General features: G+C 39.1%; 1 protein-coding gene across 1 annotated transcript in view; it reads right to left on the minus strand.

Moving 5' to 3' along the window:
• LOC126252125 (transmembrane protease serine 11D-like) overlaps window positions 1–25,723 on the minus strand; it is a 48,890-nt gene extending 23,167 nt beyond the window's left edge. Inside the window, exons 1-3 of the mRNA XM_049952991.1 lie at window positions 25,594–25,723; window positions 23,332–23,585; window positions 6,863–7,273 (exon numbers count right to left, since the gene is read on the minus strand). Of these exons, the coding sequence (XP_049808948.1) occupies window positions 6,863–7,273; window positions 23,332–23,585; window positions 25,594–25,723 (795 nt within the window). The remainder of the gene's footprint in view (window positions 1–6,862; window positions 7,274–23,331; window positions 23,586–25,593) is intronic.
• Window positions 25,724–25,926: the final 203 nt, after the last annotated feature.

Raw genomic sequence — 25,926 nt, forward strand, 5'->3', positions numbered from 1 at the left:
ATATTGTTGGTATTCTGACCTGGAGCTTCCACTGTCATACTGTTCACCTATAAAGAATATTTGAGAATGAAACTGTGCTACACAAATATAACAACAGTGCTCATTGTATACTCAATAGAAATTACAACTAACATACATTGAAATACTATCAGCTATTAATTGGTTCTGCTGTAGTGAGATGGAAGTGTAAGATTTTTCTGTGCTATGATCTGCTGTTAACTGCATCTTAAAAACATTTATACTGTACAACTTATTGCTTATGATGAAGTTATGTATGACTGTGTCAAGTGAATAACGCCATTTAATTTTTTTGGTTGTGCTCAGAAATATTGAGTACCACAATTTGCTTAAAATAAATTTGGCCCTAATTTTTTAAGGTATTGGTAGTACCTTTGTATGCTTTCTTCACGTCATTTATTCATTAACTCAAACACACTGTGTCCCATAGAACCTTCTGAGACATAACATGAGTCAAAACATACTTTGTCATAGAGACACAGCTATGATGAACTGTTTCAGCACTTGCATATTTTATTTTACACACTTAAAAATCTTGATGTTAGGGTCTTACATAACTAGGAAGTTGCTTTTACTCAAGAAAAGATTCTGCTTTTATAATTACACAACTCAGTCGCTGTTAATGTATCACAACTTACGAGGGTCACTCCAAAAGAAATGCACACTATTTTTTTTTTTTTTAATTCATCTTTTATTCTACATGTTTGAAAGTTTTACAGTGTGTAGATACATCATCTTGGAACAATATTTTCATTTCTCCATATAATTTCCATTCCTCTCAACTACCTTACACCATCTTGGAACCAGCGCCTGTATACCCACACGGTAAAATTCTAGACCAACCTGTTGGAGCCACTGTTTGGCAGCATGTGCAAGGGAGTCATCATCTTCAAACCTTGTTCCATGAAGAGAGTCTTTCAGTTTCCTAAGAAGATGATAGTCACATGGAGCCAGGTCAGGGCTGTAAGGCGGGTGTTTCAGTGTTGTCCATCTGAGTTTTGTGATTGCTTCCATGGTTTTTTGACTTGACACTTGGCCGTGCATTGTTGTGCAACAGCAAAACATCCTGCTTTTGCTGATGTGGTCAAACATGACTCAGTTGAGCTTGAAGTTACTTCAGTGCCGTCACGTATGCATCAGAATTTATGGTGGTTCCACTTTGCATGATGTCCACAAGCAAGAGTCCTTCGCAATCGAAAAACACCGTAGCCATAACTTTTCCAGCAGAATTTGCATGATGCCACTCCATTGATTGCCTCTTTATCTCTGGTGTAATATGGTGGAGCCATGCTTCATCATCTGTCACAATTCTTCCACGAAATTCATCTCCACCATTCTTGTACTGTTCCAAAACTTCCCTGCATACCGTTTTTCTTGTTTCTTTGTGAGTCACTGTCAACATCCTGGGAACCCACCTGGCACAAACCTTTTTTAACGCCAACACTTTCAGTATTCTGCAAATACTTCCTTCCCCTATCCCAACGTAGCGTGACAATTTGTTCACTGTGACACGTCTGTCAGCAGTCACCAATTTGTTAACTCTCTGCACATTGAAGTGTGTGCAGTATGAGGCCTGCCACTGCGAGGACAATCCTCAATATTGCCGTGCCCACTTTCATAACGTAACCCGCTCGCCCACTAACTAACTGTACTGCAATCAACAGCAGCATCTCCATACGCCTTTTTCAACCTCTTGTGGATGTTTCCCACTGTCTCGTTTTCACAGCACAGGAATTCTATGACAGCGGGTTGCTTCTGACGAACGTCAAGTGTAGCAGCCGTCTTGAAGACATGTTGTGATGACGTCACTCACAGGGACAGTTTGAACTAAGTTTGAAAACAAGTGGGAAGGATGTATCTACACACTGTAAATCTTTCACACATGCAGAATGAAAACTGTATTTTTACAATAATAGTGTGCATTTCTTTTGGAGTGACCCTTGTACTTAATCCACTGCTTGAGTTTGTGAGTTAATGAGGACTCATAGAAGCAGTTGATAACATATTTCTCCAGTTGAATTTCAGGACCTTACCAATTTCATTTCTTATGTCTATGGGTGTATTTTTAAGTCAATAAAGTACTCCACTTGTATAGCTGAACAAGGACAAAGAGCCAAAATCTTCTCTACTGCTGTCAAGGATTCTGTAGTTTATTTACAACTTCTTATTGTTTACAACAAGTAATACTATGGAATAACACCATTGTTAAGTAAATGTAGTAATTCCAATGTCCTTGTTGAGTATTCTACAAAATATTCAGTTATTGGAGAGGATAGGGGCAGAAAAGTACCTGGCTTTGGCCTGTAATTGAAAAATGAAATTAGTAGCATACTCTATGAAAGCCTGATATCTTTTTATGTAACTGTGCAAATACCACATTTCCTATTCTTATAACTATTTTTAATTGCAGGAGAATGTGACTTGTCAGAGGCACAAACAAGGTTTGCGTCTTTGGAGTTATTGGGAATTATGAAGTTTTCGTTTCTCCATGGACAATCCTGAAAAAATTCGCACTGAGATGTCACAGTCACAATGGGAGCATCTTTCCCGCAGCACTGTCAACACCTGGGTGTCTCATGTCAAAACTGGACATCTCACAATTGAAAATGAACCCTATAATGGGCAGTCCACATTGAGAAAATTCAGAGAAGGGCAGTACATTTTTTATTATCAAGACATAGGGGAGAGAGTGTCATGGACATGATACAGAATTTGTGGTGGAAATCATTAAAACAAAGGAATTTTTTGTGTTGCAGTGGGATCTTTTCATGAAACTTCAATCACCAACTTTTTCCCATTGGAGAGCCGAATGATAGAGAATTAGTGTGAAAGTGCTTCGATGAGCCCTCTGCCATGCACTTAAGTGTGATTTGTAGAATTGTCATGTAGATGCAGCTGTAGATGAATAGAACTAGCAATGTGTGATGCTGTTTATAAGTTGGTACCTCCACATCTCCTAGTAGCATGTAGGATATTAACAATATCCTGGACATGAGGATGTTTACAACAAAATGGGTGCCAGAATATTTGGACAGTTAACAGAAGAAGGCATGGGTTGAAGCATCCACAGCTGTTTTGGCTTATTCTGATGCTGTAAAGGACGTTTTGGCTAGGCTAGTGAATGAGGATGAAACAAGGCTTCACCTATATGATCCCAAAACCAGAGAACAGTCAAAAGAATGGCAATATGGTGGGGTCCCTGTGACAAGAAACTCAGCACCCCAAAACTGGCCAAAAACGTCATATTGCCATTTTGTGGGGGATTAATATGATATTTTGTTGGTGGACTGTAACTGAAGGCTGCAAGGATAAACAGCCAACCAACTAAAGGGGGAAGTTAAGAAGGAGAAAAGAGAAAGTTAACCAAAGGGATGCTTTTATTGCAGGACAATTTATCAATGCCCCCTGTTGTGGCTGCCAAATTGGAATCCCTGCATTTTAATTTGACTCCCTCAACTTCCATTTGTTTCCTAAGATGCAGAGTTTTCGTTTTGATGATACTGAAGATAAACATGCTGCTGAGAGCTGGTTTATCATTCATCATATAATTTCTTTTGAAGTGGGCCAGAGATTCTGCAAAAACAATGTCACAAGTTCATCAGTGTTGAAGGGGATGGGTGAGCGTGTTGTACATGTGTACTCTTAAAACTGACTCTATTTTTTCTGTCCAAAGCCAGGAACTGTTTGTCCATCCATAGTAGATGCTACATAGTATTCTGGCACAATGTCTATAATTCAGTTGTGAAGGAAAGAACTTAACCAAACAATGAAAGCTTTGAGCCGTAGACAGACACAAAAAAGGATTGAAAACTTTGTTAGCATTTGACAAATTTTTTAACACATGGATCGATATGCTCTCTCTCTCTCTCTCTCTCTCTCTCTCTCTCACACACACACACACACACACACACACACACAAGCGTACATGCACATGCACACCTCTGCCACTGCGTCACTACATTGCGCCGGCCTGCACACGATGCCAGGACTATAGTTCAGCAGTTAGGCTGGGGTGAGGGATTGTGGGGTGGGCAGCGTTGTAAAAGAGGAGGAAAGTGGGATCAGGGGTTGGGGAAGGATGGCTGATGGCTCAGAGGAAGGTGGCAGGTGTGTGGGATAGAAATGTGGGAGGCAGAGGCAGCAGATGCGTAGGATAGGAATGTGACACATGGGCACCATAGCAGGTGGAATCATGGGGCGCATGACAATGGTGTACCCCAACTTGTCACTATTGATGCCACCCCCCTATACACCATCATACCCTATGAACATGGCATGGTACTGAGCAGTAACCCTCCCAATATTCTTCATACTCCACACCAACTACCTCATTCCTTATACATCTAACCAGTTATATCCTCACACTGAACGACTTCTCCTTTGAGGAGGGGAAGATATAGAAACAAATCCACAGCATGACCATGAACACCCATATGGTGCCCTTCTCTCTCAAGTTGTTTATGGGCAATCCAGGGCACACCTTCCTAGCCTCCTGAAACTATGAACTTCTTGTCTCATTCAAGTTTATTGACAATATCTTTAGTTCTGGATCCAGAGCCGAGATACCGTATTCACATTCCTCCACAGCTCCAACACCTTCTCTCCCATATGTCTTAGCCCAACATTCACCTTTCTGGACATTGACCTCAAACTCTTTGATCCATCCATGCCTCTTGTCTGTGTCAAGCCTTCTAACCATCCACAGTACACACAATCTGACAGCTGTCATCCCTTCCAAACCAAAAAATCACTGCAATATAGCCTAGCCACCCACGGACATAATATTTGCAGTAATGAGCATCCCCTTTCCGAGTATACATAAGGACTCTCAAAGGCCTTCACAGATAGGCACTTTTTTCCAAAATTAGTTCCCAGACAAATTTACCACTGGCCGTGGTGGCTGAGCAGTTCTAGGCGCTAGTCTGGAACCACGCGACCGCTACGGTCACAGGTTCGAATCCTGCGTCGGGCATGGATGTGTGTGGTGTCCTTAGGTTAGTTAGGTTTAAGTAGTTCTAAGTTCTAGGGGACTGATGACCTCAGAAGTTTAGTCCCATAGTGCGCAGAGCCATTTGAACAAATTTACCATGCCATATTCTCACACACCCCTAATCCTCCCAGTGCCTCTAAAAACCAACTGCAAAGAAGCACCCTCCTCATCACCCAGTATCATCCCAGACTGGAGCAACTGAACAGTGTCCCTTGCTCTAGGGCTTTGACTATCATCTGCCCAGAAAGTGGGGACACTCTACTCAAATCCTTCCACATCTCCTACTGTGGTTTTCCATCACCCAGCGGACCTGCTCAGGATCATTGTCCATCCCTAAGCTTCCCAACCCCTTGCCACATAGGTCATACCCTTGTGAAAGACCCAGGTGCAAGACCTACGTGATTCATCCACCAAGCTGTTCCTGCTCTAGTCCTGTTGCAGGCTTAACCTATCCTGTCAGAGGTGTGGCCAACTGTGAAAGCAATCATCTCGTATACCAGCTCCACTGCAATTTCTACACAGAATTTTATGTTGGTATGACCACCAACCCATTGTCCAGCAGACTGAATGGCCACTGCCAAAGTGTGGTCAAGAGCAGACTTGATAAGCTAATAGTAGCACGTGCTGCTGACCCTACAACCTGCTAGAGTTCAGTGGCTGCTTGACCACCCATGCCATCTGGCTCCCAACTTCCCCCCACCCATCCCCCATGAGAACCAGCTTTTTCTGAACTATGGAGATGGGAATTATCCTTGCAACATGTCCTTCATTCCCGTAACCTTCCCACCTCAATGTCCACTAACCCACGTACCCACACCACTGTGTCAAATTCCTATCAACATACTTACTGTCTCCCTCTGTGCCAACAGTCACACTTCCCCAACTCCTTTCCTACTGCCAACTTCTTTTCTTCCTCTAACCACCTCACCCTATACAACCTGTTGCCTCCACCCACCTGCCAAACTTCAGCCCCAGCATTGTGTGTTTAGCTGACATAATGTAGCAACACAAGTGTGTATGTGCGTGTGTGCTTGTTTGTGTGTGTGTTTTTCTGTGTACTCTAGCTCGTTAAAGGATTTTTCTGAAAGCTAGTGAAGTTTTCTTCATTTTTGTGTGCCTTTGACAACTCTGTGCTTCTACTGTTTGGTGAGTTCTCTCCTTTACTCCTAAATTATATACATAATATCCTTACTGCACAGTTTGTTTTTTCAACAGATTCAACAGAAACATTATGGGTTTTAGCTTCATTCCCCAAAAAAGAATCCCACAAGATATAAGAGTGTGAAAATACATATAATATGTTAGACTTTTCTTTTATAGTTACGTATGTGTCTATATTTGGATGTTATAATGAGAGGCAAACTTTTAAGGACAAATAAGATTGAACTAAGTGTATTGATAAGCTTGTGAATCTTTTGATTATACTTCAGATAGTGTATTTAGACCCTTGAAAACATTGCACATGAAGTTTCCTGTAGTAAATGTCCAACAGTATGTATTTTTGTCAGACTTGCAAAGCAAGCACAAACAGAAGTTCTGTCATTTGGAGAGAACATTGTTTTTATTTTCTTAAGAATATGGTCAATAAAGTATTGATCACCATCATCATCAGACATTTTTCACTCACTGTCATGACAGTGACACTGTGTGCCTGTCTGCAACTCAGTGTGTCAAATTTATGGTGAGTAGCAAACTATCTTTGCCTTATATTGTAGATATTCCAACAAGGAGCTCTACTGTAATGTATTTTATAATTATGTTGATTGTCAGATGTATTTGTTGACAATAAATTTACATGACATTAAAAGTAATGTAAAAATATAGAGCTTATAATATGGCAATGAGAAACTGTACCAGCTCTTTTTTTGGAGGTTGAACATCAGACTGTCTAATTGATGCATCTGTTGAGTCAAGTTTCTTAATTTGGTGCTCACTTGTGTTGTCAGAAATTGTACCAAGCTTCCCCAGGCTATGCTTATCAGCAAGTTCTGTAATGTTCATGCTGGTTGCATTTTTGTTAGGCCCATTTTCTGCAATTAAATCCAAATTAGTGTTTCCCGTGCTTTGGGAGTCTGTTTGTTTGGATTGCAACCCTGTTCTTTTTTCATCTGTACCATTTGGTTTCCATAGCTGTATGGCAATATTGAAAATATTCTGTTGAAAAATCCCTCCATGTTGCTCATTGATGTTTATCTCGACTGGAATGATGAATCTGAATCCGCTGTCCTGATGTCCTCTCACTGCAGCATTAATATTGGATGGCACCTGTAAAGCATGAAAAGATTAATGAAAGTTTACAGTTAGCTATATGACTCAAAGCCAACACTACAGCAAATTCCACCAACATTGTATGTCTGTGCTGGAAATGTGCATGCTTGCTTCTACTACTGACATGCAAACTGTGTAAGTCTTGCATATAGGTACACTGTTATTTTTTAAAATTGCATGATGTGGACGAAACATTTTACATTGTGTATCCTCATTATAAATTTGATTTTATTTCTTTCTCAATCCATGAAACAATTTACACCATGTGGATTTCATCATTCAAGACATAGACAAATTAACAGCACACAGTTAGTTTCTTACACAATAACGGACAATGAATTTTCTTTTTATCTGTAATTACATTTGTTTTTAGCCTTATATATTTATTATATCTTCATGTATTATAATACAGAACTTTTTTAATTAAGTAAAATTTTTAATTCGTATACTCAATTACTGTATAAGAACTTTTAATTTGTAAATAATTTTTTAGTTTTGCTTTGAAAGACCAGATCATATCAATGTCTTTTATATGGTGTGGTAATTTATTATATAATTTGATGCCATTGTACAGTAAACTTAGCTGAGTTTTTTAACTTCAATTTTTCTGTCCAGATGCAAGTTAAAATTGTTTCTAGTTTCATAATCCTCTAGTAAACAACTCTGAACATGGTATTCAATATTTTTCATATGTGACACTCTGAAAAATATATTCACAAGGAACAGGTAAGATGTCCAGCACTTTAAGAAGTTTAAGGTAGTGAACCATACTTCCACTCTTGATTATTATACATATTGCTCTTTTCTATGACCTGAATATAGTTTGGATATTTTTCCTACTCACTCCCCCAAAAAAATTGTGATTACTAGCGACAGAATGAATATAAGTGAAATGTAAAGATCTGATACATTAAATATCTCAAACTGACATAAGAAATCAGAGGGCATAGCATGCTGTACAGATTCTGTTACCTTAGGCCTTACACCCAAATTTAACCATGTTGGACCTGTCAAAGACCTGCTCTCCTTCTCCCAAACCCCACAATGTAAACACTTTTTAGCCACCAATCCCTCCAACCAAAGTCAACATAATTCCAACACGAACCCTGCCTCTCCCAGTTCATATCACCCTCTACCATTGATCCTCCCCCCTCCCACCTAACCACTCCAAGGTCACCTTCCAGAAATTCCTTAGCTCCAACTTGACTTCAGCACCCTTCCCCAGTACCTCCCTCAGAACACCAATCTTTCAGCAGAAGAAAGAACAGCCATACACAATCTCAAAATAAATCCTGATCTAATCATTGTATCTGCAGACAAAGGTTCTACCACTGTTATTATGAATGACATTATCTGGCAGAAGGATTCTGCCAGTAATCTGCCTCCTCCACCTATAAACTCTGCCAGAATGATCCATTTCTGGAAGTCCAACATAATACCCATCCCTCCTTAGAGCCTCAGGCCCTTCCCAGAGCCCTCCCCTGAATCCATTTCCCTCCTATGAAACCCTGCTCACCCACCTTCTACATGCTCCCCAAAATACACAAACCCAACAATCCTGGATATCCCATAGCAGCTGGTTATAGTACTCCCACTGAAAGAATGTCAGTTCTCGTTGACTGACACTTCCAACCAACTGCCCATAACCTAGCCTCCCACTCCGAAGATACCAAACACTTCCTTCACCAATTCTCCACTACCCAACTCTACCTCCTGGATCCCTATTCGTCACGGTTGACACCAACACCCCACATGCCCATGATCTTACCCGTACTGAACACTACCTTTTAGACTCCAGACCCACTACCTCAATCCTAATATGCCTTACTAACTTTATCCTAACTCCCAACTACTTCTCCTTTGAAGGGAAGGTATAGAAAGAAATTTGTGGCACAGCCATGGGCAAACACATGACACCCTCATATGCCAGCCTGTTTATGGGCCATTTAGGGGAGACATTCCTAGTGTCCCAAAACACCAAATCCCTAGTCTGCTTCAGGTACATTGATGATATCTTCATGATCTGGACTCAGTGACAAGACATCCTATCCTTGTTCCTCCACAACCTCAACATCTTCTGTCCCATCTGCTTCATTTGGTGCTCCTCCACCTAGCATGCCACATTCTTGGACATCAGTGTCCTCCTCTATGATGGCTCCATCCACACCTTTGTCCACATTAAACTCACCAACCACCAACAGTACCTGAATTTTCACAGTTGTCATCCCTTCAACTTCAAAAAGTCACTCCCATACAGCCTGGCCACCTGGGGATGGCATACCTGCAATGACAAGCACATCCTTTGCTTGTCTCACAAAGGCCTTCACTGACAGGCACTAAGCCCTTGACCTAATCTGCAAACAGATTTCCTGTGCCATTTCCCCACACACCCCCCATTCTCCCCCCATTTCAACAACCAGCTTCAAAAGAGTCCTCCTTTGTCACCCAATACCATCCCAAGACTAGAACAAATGAACCACATTATTCATCAGGGCTCCCTGTGAGAGACCCAGGTGCAAGACCTGCCCAATCCTACTGCCCAGTACTTCCCATTCCAGTCCTGTCACAGACTTATCCTACCTCATCAGAGGCAGGCCACTTGTGAAAGCAACCATGTCAAATATCAGCTCTGCTGCAATCATTGCACAGCTTTTTGTATTGGTATGACAACCAACCAGCTGTCCACCAGGATGAATTGCCACTGCCAAACTGTGGCCAAGAGCAATGTAGACCAGCCTGTGGCACAACATGCAGGTGAACATAACATGTTTGATTTCAATGGTTACTCTACAACCCGGACCATCTGGATCCTCCCCTCCTCAGCCAGCTTTTCCAAACTGCGCAGATGTGAATTAGCCTTGTAACACATTCTCTGCTGTCAAAATTATCCTGGCCTTGGTCTATGGTAACGTACTGGTCTCACACCCTCCAGCCAACAGTTTCTGCCTCCTCTGCCCTTTCATTTCCTTCCTATTTTTGTCCCCTCATGCACTTTGTTTGCTGCCCTTTGCCAATGCACCTTACTGGCTCCTCTCCTTTTTCACTCCATTTCCCTCCTCCACTAACAAACCTCCCTGCTCCACTGTTGGCAGTCTAGTCCCTACCTGCTTTGCCAGACAGTAGTCTTCTCTCCCCGCCCATGCCCTGCTATCCCTTCCCCTTTCTCATCCCTCCAGATTGCTGCTTCCATTCTATGTGACAGTTACCACAGATGGCAGTCGTGTGCATGAGGTGTGCCTGCTTATGTGAATGAAAGCATGTGTGTTATTCTTCTGGAGAAAGCTTCAGCCAAAAGTGAAATGCATAATTCTCTTTCTATTGTGCCTGTCTGCAACTCAGTGTGTCATCTTTATGGTGAGTAGCAGTCTGTCTTTTCCTTATAGTGTAGACTCTGTTACTGAATATTTTTACATGCTCTTCCCATTTTGACAGTCAACATGCATTCCCAGAAGTTTTTTATGTTTCACACTTTGATTGGATTCATTATTTACTTTAAGGTTATTGTAAGCTGGTTTTTGTGGTGACTTCATTGTCTGTTGCCCACTTACATACATGGTTAAGTGTTCCATTAGCTTTGACTCTTAGTACTTCTGGTGACTAGTCAGTGATCAGTATGCTGGTCATTTGCAAACATTATTGTTTGCCCATGTTTGATATTTTGGGGGAAATCATCAATGTAAATTAGGAACGGTATTAGACCTAGCACACTACCCTGTGGTATACCTGATTTGTGAATTTTGGATTAGAAACATGTTTATCAGTATAGTTAGAGCTATTTGATATATATTTTTTCACTCAGTTGTATTCTATTTTCTAGATGTGACTGGAACCACTTGTTCACCACATTCCTTATTCCTGGTTCATCTAGTCTATTGAGCAGTATTTTGTGATCTATCACATCGAATGCTTTGTTAGACCAAGAAATATACCTGCCTCATACTTACCTTTATCCAATGCTTCTAGGACATGTTTTGTGAGGTATATTGTTGCCAATTCAGTGTCTTTCCCTGACTGAAAGCAGACCTGGTCTTTGGAAAGAGCCAGGAAAGCAGCCCTGTTTGAATGATTGATTCATGATGTCAGCTAATGGGGGATATTAGATTCAGGCAAAATGGTATTTCATCCAATCCTACTGAAATTTTGTTTTTGAATTTGAAAACTGCTTTGTAAACTTCCCCCTTTACTGCAGGTGGTAATACACATTTATTTAGGTTTTTGAGATAAGGGGTTGTTTGAAATTTTTCCTGTAATTTTGCTCTGATACTCCTTGAGTAGTTACTCATCGTCATACATTAACATAATGAAACAGACTGATAAAATGTATGAACTGTTGAACAAGTTCCTTCTTCTGAAGTAGAACTCACACATGCATGGCTACTATCTCCAGGCACCGGCGTGAGCTGTCACTCTGTCTGATGCAGACCAAGTACAAAAGCTCAAATACTTTAGCAGTCTTTTTCAATATGCTTGTCTGCAACTCAACATCTCCTCTGTGTGGTGAGTAGCAGTTTATCCTTTATCATAGTGTATTACTCCATCCTGGACTTTGCATTGTTTAAAGTAGTTATTTATATAGTTTGCCAAATCTTTGGATTTTTTATTAGTGTCCTTTTGTCATTGATTTTTAAGTTTGATCGATTCATCTTTATGTTACGTATTTCGTGCTTTACAACCTTCCATAGCGCTTTATTTTCCTTTTCAGCAGTGAGTATCAGTTTGGAAATATGAGCACTCTTTGCTGCAAGGAACACTTTCCCGTATGTTTCCTTAGACTGTTTATAAAAGTGTGAGAAAGATGGATTAGTTTGGCTGTTTTTATGGAGCTCAGGTACTTCAGTGTTTGGGATGGTTTATTGATATCTTTTGTCACTGTTTTGTTTGTTTGACTGTTCTTAGAGGATGTAATACTTTATGAAAAGTTCCTTAAAATTTTAGTTTGAATAGTATCATGAAATTTTTGAAGTTTTCATTTGCATCTACCTCTGTGTGTACTACTTCACATGTTTGGTCTATTATTTATTTGACAAGCTTATGCCTTTTTGGATTAGAAAATGTTCAACTGTAGGTGTGCATTTTCTTTGTTTTTCTATAGACACTTTATACTTTGCAATTTGACTGAAGCAGTCAGATAATTCTAGATTTATGTAACCCACCCAACAGATTTTTTTTGTCTAAATCTGCTAACACATGACCAGTAGTTGCTCTAAATTGGTTTGTTATTCTTGTTGCTTTGTTAACCATTGACACTAAATTGAAACTTGGACTGATGCTTAAGAATAGGTCAGAGGTAACACCAGAATTCAGTATATGTATATGTATTTAGGTCTCCACATCTGAGGATACTGCTCCTTGGAGTGGATATCATATCACAAACTTGATTTAGTTTATACAAAAAGATATACATATCTCCAATAGGAGATGTATATACCCATAAAATAGACAATTTTCTACACTTATATTGGTCCCTTAATTTTGTTGCTGCCAAATCAAAATGTGTGGGACATTAATGTTCACAGTTAAAATTGTGGTAGCATTTCACAACCCATCCAAATAATGGTGTATTGATGGATGATTCTATTGACTCTATAAACAAATTAATTTCCTGGTTGTATAATAATAGATTATTGTAAAATAAAAGTAAAGCTGCACATAACCCATTCAGGGCCTTCAAAAATCACCCTACCTGTATGGATCTCATCCTAAACTTGAAACAATAGAACAAGTTAAGAAATTAAAATTTATTGTGATGTGAATGGGCAGTAACTTACAACAGAATATTATGAGAGGAATGCTACCCAAAAGACTGAGCAGTCTGTGTGATACATTTCAAATTTTTAGGAAGTCCTGTGATATCACAACACTAAAGACAGTTTATTTTGCATTAGCAAAATTAGAGGCAGTAACCTTTGTTAACAAGGACCTGTGAGGTCAACGTGTCTGTTAACAATTATAATACATTTTTCAGTGCAAACATTTTGTGAACCAAATAATGGCCAGGAGTCCATTTGCTGTGAGAAATATGGGCAGTAAATCATCCTCCCCACCCCATTCATAAAAACAATAATACATCTCATCTAGGAATAAAGTTAAAAATATTTTATGTGCACAGTTTTTATTCAGTTAATGAATATCTAAAGACCAATTTGCATTAGCACCAGTTGAACTTTTATTGTAGTTATTGTTAGTATTATAATTTTTATCACTTTGAATGTTACAGTGTTACTAAATTGTACTGTATAAGTCTGACACAGAAGTTACATAATTTTTGTTAAGCCGTGCTATATAATCGTATTATTGTAGCTTATTATATGAAGGGAAGTCAGATGAAAACTGAACACATGTCACAATGGGACCATGGAACGGTTCCATTCAAAAATAATTACAACATGCTTTAAGACATTTATCCCTCTGGAAGATGAGATGATCAATTCCTGTTTCACAGAATGCGGTCAGCCACGACTGACAGATCCACAATTGCACCCACTCTTGCACTTCTACATTTGACTGAAACCGAGGTCCACGCAAGTCTTTCTTCAGGTTGACAAAGATGTGAAAATCACATTGTGAAAGATCCAGGCTGTAGGGACCCTACCAAATCACTGAAGCATAGCCTTCATCTGATTGACAGTGTGAGGTGGGCGTTATTGTGCAATAGGACAATTCCGTCCAACAGCATTTTGACAGACCAAGCCAAAATGTAAAGCCAACAATGAAAACATCTCGCATCTCCTCTGCGAAAGAAATCCAAAGCAGTTTACACAGGTTTGGTAAGGTCATGATGACCATCTTCAACTGCAAGGGGTATCTGCTTGTCAATCAATGCACAGCAGTATGAAGACACAGTTTAGAAAGTGTGTTGTGTCATAAAGCCAAAATGCCCAGGAATACTGTTGGACAGGATGATCATTTTGTTGCACAATAATGCCAATGTCCACACTGCCAGTTACAAATAGGCTACGCTACAGCTGTTTGGTTGGGAAATACTGCAGCATCCTTCATACAGCCTGGATCTTTCACCAGTGACCTATAGAAACACTTGTGGATGTCAGTTTATGTTGGATGAGGTAGTACAATAGTAGGTGTGGTTGTGGATCAGTCAGCAGCCAACTGCATTCTACCAAACAGAAATTGGTCATCTCAACTCCCAGTGGTATAAATGTGTTAACATGTTTAGTGATTAATTTTGAATGTAACCATTCCATGGCCCCACTGTGGTGGACATTCAGTTTTCATGTAACTGCTTCTTATAGCATATTAAAATATTTTTATGCTACATTTTTGTATTTCAATGCACATGACTTGTCATATATATTTTGTTCACTGTACAATACAATATTATTGGGTCCAAAATAAATAAATGAATAAATATAAACAAAGAAGTTGCTAGCAACACTATCATACTTTTATAATTTTGGCACTAATTAAAAGTTTATTAGGTTACATTATGTAACTATGGTATTGAAGTTCTGGTTACTGGATAAATAATTTAGGGGTAAAGGCAACACCTCACTAAATAGTAGAGGTGTTGAGACATTGATAGGCACACAGACAAAACTGAACTTTGCTAGCTATCACATGAATCTGTTTTTGAGCTAAACTACACATTCTCTCTCTCTCTCTCTCTCTCTCTCTCTCTCTCTCTCTCTCTCTCTCTCTCTCTCTCTCTCTCACACACACACACACACACAAACAAACATATTGTGCTGGCTATATTGTGCCAACTGAATGCACAGTGGTAGACATGCAGTACTGCAGCTTGACATGTGCGAGAGGGTGTGTCGGGTGTAGTGAGCAAGGAGAGGGAGGGACAGGGAGTGGGCCTGACATTATTGGTACAGGAATAACAAGACTTTGAGATAACTCATTGAATATCCTATATTTAATGATAATGACAAAGTCATTTCATAATAAGTTATAATTATACAGTATTTCAAAAAATTGTAATTATTAAATGTCTAGATACAATTTGTTATAAAAATTTAAATAATGTATGTTTGACGTTTGAAAAACAAATAGCTAAAAAGGTTTTCTGTCCAATATCCTGTGTACAATATATGTACTGAGAAAGAGATTTATGTGGACAGATAAATAAATAAATAAATGTAACTGAATAAGAAGTTGGCATTCATATTCATATCAGTAATATAAAAAGATAAAAGTGGCCTACATTAAGGAAACATACTAAGTGTTTGAAATACAACATGTTTTGGCACCTTCTTATCAAATTTAGTTTTTGGGCATGATATGTACTCAAACTGAAGAAATTACATTTACAAAATGACAGGTTTAAAATGTTCAGAATCTTTTCCAAAGTTTCAATACAATATTCAGAAAAATTGTGATTAGATATTTCTGCGGGCTGAGATGGGATACACACTGAAGTAATTAAAGCAGTATATCTCATAGTAGCACCTCTACTAACTCTAATAATTGACAAACTTTTGAATAGAGCTGCTTTCCCAATATGTTGAAGTATACAGAAGTTAAACTTTTGCTCAAGGAAAGGTCAAGGTGAGACATGGGAAACTACTGACTTATTTTTGTTTTTCAAGCCCCATCAAAAATGCAGGTGAAAGTAGCTGGAATCTAGATCAAGAATTTTGTGGTATAATATGAGACTATTGTAAGTAAACTAATTGGGTTCGAATGCAGAAAAAGTACTGCAAATGCAGTAAACATCTTTCTCGAAAAGACTAGCATAGTGTTACATCAAAGGATTAATGTTGCAAGTGCCTTTACTGAGGCCTTCAATTCAGTAAACTATGCATTGTTTATCAACAGATTACAAATATGTGGGATTAAGAGCAGTATTCTGCAGTCGATCACATCACACCAGCTCAACACAAAGACAAAACTAAGAATACTCGCTTCTTTGAATGCAGTTGTTGTGCCTTGGGGTCCCATATTAGGTCATGTTCCTGTATCATCTCAATGAATTATCAGTAAATATAAATTCTCTCAGTTTGGTTTGGAGGTGATCCACCCGTATTATAAAAACCCAACTGGCACTGTTCAAAACCGCACATTAATAAAGCCAGAAGATTAAAATAGATCATAATACTCAACTTATGGAAGAAGTTCATGTGATCAAATTTCTTGGTTTAAATTGGGACAGGAATTTCAGTTAAAATACACATGCTGAATTCATGGCAAACAAATTATTGGTTTGCATTTTCTTTGCAAATATTAGCAAATTTTTTTGACATCAAAACTAAAAAGTAGTGTATCATAATTATTTTCAGTCTGTTACTAGGTAAGGTATATTTCTGCAGGAAAGGTCAAATATCATATCTTGGATACTGAAGCTGCAGAAGAAAATTGTTAGATACATGTTATAGTATACTAATGTTGTGTTACAAGATTTCTGTTCACCAGAGTTATTTATTTATTTATTTATTTTGATCCAACATCAACTGATTACAAAAAAAAGGTTTTTTTTTGTTCCAGTCTTCTGGATAAGTCAGAGCCTTACTTACTAGGGTTACATATTATTGGCTGGCACTTTTATCTACACAACTTGTTCTAAATTTAGTTGAGAGAACAGAGTTACATATATGGACTATACATAAACAAAATTGTTATTGCCATACTTAGATTAAGGAATCTACAGTTTGTAACACAGTATTCATATCTGACATTCAAATATTTACAGTTTGTGACACAGTCTAAGATCTGAGATTACATATATTTTTAGATGGATGGTCTTCCATCATACGAGTGTACTAAATCTAGAAACTCATCTATTGAATATACAGGATTGTTTAGGAGCCATAATTTTAATTTCATTTTTAGTTTTGTAATGGGCAATTTGGAGATATTAGGATGGAAGCAATTCAGTAGTTTTATGCCTGCATAGTGAGGGCTTTTCTCATAAAGTGTTGTTCTATGAGAGATGATATGGGGTCTCTCTCTGCCTCTAGTGTTGTGATCGTGTATTTCTTTATTAAGTGTTTTGTTACTATTTACTGCCATAATGATTATCTTCAGCACATACAGGTTATGAACAGTTAGTATTTTAAATTCTTTAAACAAATTTCTGCAGGACTCCCTGGCACATTTATTTCCCATAATTCTAAGTGCCTTCTTTTGTATGTAAGTACACTTTTCATATTACCTTTGCTGCTGGATCCCCAAACCTCTAACCCATAACTTAGATGGGATTCAAATAGTGCAAAATATATTTGCCTCAGAGTGGTGATGTTACAAAAAGGTGTCAGTTTTATTAGGACATATATGGTAGTACATAGCTTTTTGTAAATATCATTCACATGATCAGACCAGTTTAACTCTGCATCTAGTGTCAGACCAAGAAATTTGGTCGAGTATTGTTTTTTAATGTATTTGTCACCCATTAAGATTTTGTTTTCATGAGTTTTTTGCCTCCCAAGATCAAATTCAATATAGACAGATTTATTTGTGTTTAATTTTAGTTTGTTTTCATTAAAATAGTGCAGAATTAAGCCTGCTGCAGTATTGGATTCCACTTCGAGCTGTGAATAGCTTGGATTGCTGCATATTAACGTGGTATCATCTGCATATAAGATAGCTGTTGCATGGTTTGTTATGGACTGAATATCATTTACATAGATAATAAAAAGAAGTGGTCCTAATATTGACCCCTGTGGAATACCAAAATTTATGTCAGTGGTGTTTGATTTGCATGCTCCCTCTGTAGTGCTAATAGACACAAACTGCTTCCTATTTGTCAAGTAGGATCTCATCAGATTATGGGCTGTGCCTCGAATGCCATAGTTCCACAGTTTGTCCAGCAATATGGTCGTATCAACACAGTCAAATGCTTTTTGTAAGTCTAGAAAGATGCCACATACATGTTCTTTATTATCTATTGCTTGAGTGACACCTTTGACTAAGTTGGATGTTGCTGTAATGGTGGATAACCCCTTGACAAACCCATACTGCCCCTTAGAAATCACTTTTTTGCGTACCAGGAAGTTCCAGATTCTTATGTATATTACTTTCTCAAAGATTTTGGATATTATTGGAAGAACAGAAATGGGTCGAAAGTTTTCTACTAAATTCCTTTTTCCTTTTTTAAAAATAGGCACAACTCGGGCAATTTTCAACTCATCTGGAAATAGACCATCTTCCATATGAGAATTGATAACTGTTGATAAAGGTGATGCAATTTTATGTATACATTTCTTAAGAGTGTCCAAACTAAGACCATCATATCCTGCTGCATGGGAATTCTTTAAGCTACTCACTATTTTAATTATTTCTTCTTTACTTGTTGGCATCAAAATTATACTTCCTGACACTGGTGTTACTCTGAATTTGTATTTATGATTTTTAAGCTGATTGTTTATGCTGGAGCCAACAGAAGCAAAGTAATTGTTAAATAGATCTGCTATCTTATTCTGATCAGTTTCTATTGTGCCGTTTATCATCAAGTGATTTTCAGTTGTATGTTTCCCAGATTTACCAATTTCTCTATTTACTAGTGACCATGATGTTTTGGAGATATTATTTGAGTTCTGAATGACACTTTCAAAATGTTTCTGTTTTTCTGAAATTAGGAGGTCTACATAGTATTTCTGATACTTTTTGAACTCTTCTTTTAATTGTTTATTGCTCAAGTCATTTAACATAGCATACTCATACCATCTTAGTTTTCCTCTACCTTCAGTGACTGAACTTGATATCCAGTTTCGGGTTACAGCATGTGACTGAATTCTCTTTTTTATTAATGGACAGGCTTGATTAAGAATGTAGAATAGTTCACTTGAGAATTTGCCATAACTATGAAGTGTAGTTAGAACACTGTTCCAATCCACATTCCTTAGCACATTATTCAACTGAGTTATATTTTGGTCTGTATTCATCCTAATATACACTCCTGGAAATTGAAATAAGAACACCGTGAATTCATTGTCCCAGGAAGGGGAAACTTTATTGACACATTCCTGGGGTCAGATACATCACATGATCACACTGACAGAACCACAGGCACATAGACACAGGCAACAGAGCATGCACAATGTCGGCACTAGTACAGTGTATATCCACCTTTCGCAGCAATGCAGGCTGCTATTCTCCCATGGAGACGATCGTAGAGATGCTGGATGTAGTCCTGTGGAACGGCTTGCCATGCCATTTCCAACTGGCGCCTCAGTTGGACCAGCGTTCGTGCTGGACGTGCAGACCGCGTGAGACGACGCTTCATCCAGTCCCAAACATGCTCAATGGGGGACAGATCCGGAGATCTTACTGGCCAGGGTAGTTGACTTACACCTTCTAGAGCACGTTGGGTGGCACGGGATACATGCGGACGTGCATTGTCCTGTTGGAACAGCAAGTTCCCTTGCCGGTCTAGGAATGGTAGAACGATGGGTTCGATGATGGTTTGGATGTACCGTGCACTATTCAGTGTCCCCTCGACGATCACCAGTGGTGTACGGCCAGTGTAGGAGATCGCTCCCCACACCATGATGCCGGGTGTTGGCCCTGTGTGCCTCGGTCGTATGCAGTCCTGATTGTGGCGCTCACCTGCACGGCGCCAAACACGCATATGACCATCATTGGCACCAAGGCAGAAGCGACTCTCATCGCTGAAGACGACACGTCTCCATTCATCCCTCCATTCACACCTGTTGTGACACCACTGGAGGCGGGCTGCACGATGTTGGGGCGTGAGCGGAAGACGGCCTAACGGTGTGCGGGACCGTAGCCCAGCTTCATGGAGACGGTTGCGAATGGTCCTCGCCGATACCCCAGGAGCAACAGTGTCCCTAATTTGCTGGGAAGTGGCGGTGCGGTCCCCTACGGCACTGCGTAGGATCCTGCGGTCTTGGCGTGCATCCGTGCGTCGCTGCGGTCCGGTCCCAGGTCGACGGGCACGTGCACCTTCCGCCGACCACTGGCGACAACATCGATGTACTGTGGAGACCTCACGCCCCACGTGTTGAGCAATTCGGCAGTACGTCCACCCGGCCTCCCGCATGCCCACTATACGCCCTCGCTCAAAGTCCGTCAACTGCACATACGGTTCTCGTCCACACTGTCGCGGCATGCTACCAGTGTTAAAGACTGCGATGGAGCTCCGTATGCCACGGCAAACTGGCTGACACTGACGGCGGCGGTGCACAAATGCTGCGCAGCTAGCGCCATTCGACGGCCAACACCGCGGTTCCTAGTGTGTCCGCTGTGCCTTGCGTGTGATCATTGCTTGTACAGCCCTCTCGCAGTGTCCGGAGCAAGTATGGTGGGTCTGACACACCGGTGTCAATGTGTTCTTTTTTCCATTTCCAGGAGTGTATCTATAGCAACTGTGTGTAGGAACCTTTTTTATGTGCACACTTAGTTCTACTGCATGGTGGTCTGACAAAGGTCTTATAATAACAGAAGATGTAAGATCGTAAAAATGAATACCTGTGATTATGTTATCTATTGCAGACTGGCATGTTTCAGTCTCCCTGATTGCAGTGTTTATCAGGTATCTTAGATTATATTCAAGCAGAGTATTCTTGAATAGTCTAGTGTGTAACTTATCTGCTAATACATTTATGTTGAAATCTCCTATAATTACTAACTTGTTCAAGTGTGATATAAAAACATTCTCTATCATGTCACAAAACTTCGAAGTTTCCACTTGGCGGTTTATATAAACATATAACATAAATTTCATCATTTGGTATCTTTATACGTGCTGCACATAATTCAATTGTTCCTTCTAATGAATATTTACTTACATTTACAGAATTAAAATCAAATGTGCTTTTTACATACATTGATACACCTCCACCTCTGATAGTAGATCTGCAAAACTTATTAGCTAGTACCATGTTTAGAGGTTTAAAAAGTTCTAATTTGGCATCAGATAGCCAGTGTTCACTAATACCAAGCACATCAGGCATAGTTTCATTTACAAACATGTCTAATTGCTCATATTTCTTGCTCAAGCCCTGTACATTCTGGTGGATTATTTTAAAGTTGTAAATACCTTGTTGTAGATTTCTCTGCTTTACCGACTTAAATAAGGTCAAATCTCTGTTTCTCTTGTGGGCTTCCTCTTCTTTCTGGTTTCCACTAAAAATCATTTAGATGGGATGGAGGCACTGGCTTCCGTCTGCTGTCTGAAGTTTTTTTAGTTGACAGTACTGGTTCTGCTAATGTTGGAGTTGATTCTGCTGCTATTGTAAATGGTTCTGCTGTTGCTAATGGTGGTTCTGTTGCTTTTGCTGTTGATTGTGTAACCGTTCTTGATGCTTTTACTACTTTTGGCGGAGTTGGTCCAGCTACCATTGATTCTGTTGCTGTTGCTGGTATCAGAGGTGGCTCTGCTGTTGATGCAGCTGCTGTTGCTGCTTTTGTTGTTGTTGTTGCTGTGATTGTTTCTGATGGTTTTAGCATTTTTTGTGGAAATACTTCTGCAGGTGCTTGCTTTAAAACTGTTGGAGCTAATGGTAATGACATGCTGTCACTATGTTTGTTCAGTCTCTCTAACATTTCACTGACTTTTCCACACAAAAGTTTCTTGCCCTTTTTGTTCAGATGCATCCCATGTTTCGTGAAACAGTCTCTCTTAAGAAAATCTGTACAAAGAAAGTTTGTATTTGGATACATTTTGCATATTTCCTGAAATTGTGAGTTGGCTTCCCTAATTTCAGCGTTTACACACGAAGTGGGGATAAGGTCATGTCTACAAGGAATGCTAGTGACAATCACGTTCTGCTTCTTAGTACCGTCCAGAAATTTCCTTAAGTTGTGCACAGCATTCAGTAACTCATTCCTGTACACATCATTGGCACCTGCAATTAATAAAATATAACGATTTGTGCTTTTTTTGTTGTCTTTTATGACGTCCTTTATAATTTCCCGCATTGGAGCGCCTGGTTTTACGCAACTGTAGACTTTTAAATCATGATGACTGTGCGTTAGTGATCTTTTGTGCCCAATGCTTATTGTTCTCTCTTGTACCAGTTGTTTGTTCATTATCCATTGTCTTACAAAGGAATGAGATGTTAAGGACTCTGTATCAATTCATGGTTGTGTGTGAAAACTTGGGCATGGAGATTGTCATCTGGATTATTCAAACATTGTCTCAATATTTATGGACTACATAATAAAAGACACCAATTTAAGTATACACTGGTCTGCATAATTATTCTTAGATTGAATGAGTGCCAGATTTTCCTTTCAGGATTAAATTTTGTGGCACTGTTTGTACTGGCAGTTAAAGTGCAGCAATGTAGAGAGCCTGCAGTGAGTGATGAGTTTAACTGTGCCAATTCTACTACCTGTTTCAAAATTTTTATCCACACCAACCATTACCTGTACAACCAAGTGAGCACTGCACCTTGCTCCTCTGTATACTAGCCACTCAAAGGAGAGTTCATATAAATGCATTTCAAAATAATATTCTTTAGTAGGATGTACACAGCAAAACCAGACTTGTTTCTCCTAATTGACCCCTTCCTATAAATTTATAAAATTGTAATTTTATATAGATACTACAATTATTTCATAAAAATCATTTTGACTACACTTTCAACAAAGGAAAAAAATGATAATTATATGCTCCCACACACCAACTATAATGAAGTGTTCATAAAATGTAATTTTATATAGATACTACAATTATTTGATAAAAATCATTTTGACTACACTTTCAACACAGGAAAAAAAGATAATTATATGCTCCCACACACCAACTATAATGATGTGTTCATATAGGGATGAAAATATACAAAATTTGTTGGCTAGAACATACTCACATGAAGCTATATTATCTAAAAAGCAGGGTTTAGGACGTTGTTGAAGGAATGCTACCATTCTGCAGGGATGCTACTATTCTGCAGAAAAATTCATGCAGAATGAACTGATAATTTGAACAAGGTATAAATTAATAATAGCAGTCTTAATGAAATTGTTTACTAACTGTCAGTGAATGGAAAATTTGACTGATTTTTTATTTTGAAAGAAACTGCTCATCTATTCCACATTTTCTAACTTTATGTGTAGCTTTCTGTGACACAAATTGGAATTTTTTGAAGGAATTATGATTTTCCAATATAGTTAATATTATTTCTGCTAACCTGTTCATAGTTTTCCTCTTTTGAGTTATTCACATTTTTCGAATATTCAGACATGTCTCCAGTATCAATATCATTCCGCAGGTTGAAAGCAGCAAGGAACTTTTCAGGCTCTTGTTTCATGGAGTGAGCTGTATTTGAATGTGTACTTGGAATGTCTTGCTCTTTCTTCTTCAGAACCACTTTATCCCATTCTCCAACCTTATCCCACCGATGCCGTGCATGACGTGGTCCTCGCAATCCACATGCATCCTTTCCTGGAACAAAAGTCATTCCTTTCTTGGTATATTAAATACTATTGCTATACAGAAATATTTACATGGAAATGAAAGGGAACAGAATGAAAAGAAGAAACTAAAGTTAAACAATGATGGTACTGACAGCCTTCTCTTCCAAAATTTCTTACTAATATACCTGTTTTGCAAAGTTTGTTGTTGTCTTCTCTGAGATGCTGTTTACATTAGCAGTTATAACTACTATCATATTATGTTTTTAAGGAGGCTTGAAGTTCCTGATTTTTACTCAATAAACTGCCACACTACTTCTGGTAAATCTAAATATCCATCTCAAATCTCCTAAATTTACAGGGTGGAGCAGAGGAAAAACATGTTTTTTGAACCACTAGTAAACAGCGACGAGAGGGGGTATTGACCTTGAATGAATGTTGCCAGACTGCCCATACAATGTAGTTTCAGTCGCTATGGAGCATTGGAGCATAGAGAATTGTGTGTTCGTTGTCGAACAGTACTTTAGAAACAATGATTCCCTAGTCACAGTGCATCGTCTTTTTCCGTCAAAATTTTAGAGTTGGACGTCAAGGTGCAGTGCCTGATCGAAATACTGTACTCCGATGGGTTGCAGCATTTAGAAGCGCTGGATCTGTGATGAAAAAGAAACCACCTGGTCTTCTCGTTCAGTTCATACTCCAGAAAATGTAGACCAAGTGAGAACGGCAGTTCTTGCTAGTCCGAAACGATTGGCTAGACGACAGGCTGTAGCGCTGGGTATGCCACGTTGTTCGCTTCACCACATCTTACATGATGATCTTAAGTTTCACCCATACAAGATAATGATCATCCAGCAGCTTAGTGAAGAGGATTTTGTTCAGTGCAGAGAGTTTTGTCGCGTAATGGACGAAATTTTTACGGAAGATGCAGATGCTACAGTTTTCATGAGTGATGAAGCACATTTTCATGTAGATGGTTATGTCAATGTTCAAAATTGTCAGTATTGGGTGCCAGAGAACCCACATTAATTACACCAAAGACCTCTCCACAATTTAAAAGTAACACTGTGGTGCTGCATTTCAAAGATGGGGATTGGTGGACCCTATGTTTTTGAAGAGGAGGGAACTGCAGTTACTGTGACATCAGTGTTCTATGTTAGAATGTTAAACAACTTTCTTTGTCTAGAAGTTGAAAGGCATCAAGTGAACATGAGAGAAATATGGTTTCAGCAGGATGGTGCCACAGTTCACATGGAAAGAGCATCCATGGAAATGGTTCAACATATGTTCCCAGGACATGTTATTTAGAGATATGGTGATGTTTACTGGCCCCATCGCTTACACGACTTGTCGATATGTGACTTCTTTTTGTGGGGATATTTAAAATCAAAAGTCTACATGAACAAGCCTCACACAATCGATGACCTGAAGAACTCCATTCATCAGGAAATTGAAGCCGTGCTGAATGAAATGTTAGAGAGAGCAATGCGTAACTTTCGGTAGAGGAGCAAAATTTGTATCCAGTAAGAAGGACGTCATCTCCAAGACATTTTTTGAACCTAATTAAAGTATGTATATTTCAAAACTGCATTAAAAAATCTATCACTCAATACTTGTTTTTATTTTTATCAAACTATGTCTGAGTCATTCAGTAGTGAAAAAGATGCGTTTCCTCTGCTCCACCCTGCACAAGTCATCAAAGCTAGTTTGACAACATTTTTTCACATAGGCAATTTATTATTTGGCAGCCCTCCCTTACCCCTCACCCCCTTTTCCCTTGTACACTTCCACCTGAGTCAGTTTTTACTACTAATTGTGATACACAGATCTTGCTTTTGGATGCCCCTGGTGCCTCTCTCAGCTAGGTATGACAAGCGACAGCTACTAATTGTGGTATGTCCCATACATAATTCTTACAGTTGCAGTTAACCATCCGTTACCCAAACTGGAAGAAGAAGAAACTTTCATTAAGGAAAAATTTAACCTGGCACCACAAAATAAAGTAGGACCATTAATAAGAACAAATTGAGTAGTTTTACCTACACCTCTTGTTTCATTCTTTTTACCCTTCGCAGAAGATGTCGAAGCATCAAGAGTGCCGTCCACATTGACAAGTGATTTGTAAACCAGCATTCGCCGGCGACGACGAAAACAACGTTTACGCATCATTGTAAGAACATGGTGCCCCATGTGGCACCTTGTGTTGCTTGTGCCTTAAACCAGTCCTGCATGCACTATCACAGGAATGAATAAGAAACTGAAAAGGGAAAACCTCACACAAAGATAAATAGGAACTAGACTTGGGGAGAATTTACTGAACAAATGTGGGTAAGGATGTGTGGAAAGATGTAAGACATAGACTGATCTCTGAC

Source organism: Schistocerca nitens, chromosome 4, assembly GCF_023898315.1.
Source record: "Schistocerca nitens isolate TAMUIC-IGC-003100 chromosome 4, iqSchNite1.1, whole genome shotgun sequence".
Taxonomy (NCBI): Eukaryota; Metazoa; Arthropoda; class Insecta; order Orthoptera; family Acrididae; genus Schistocerca; species Schistocerca nitens.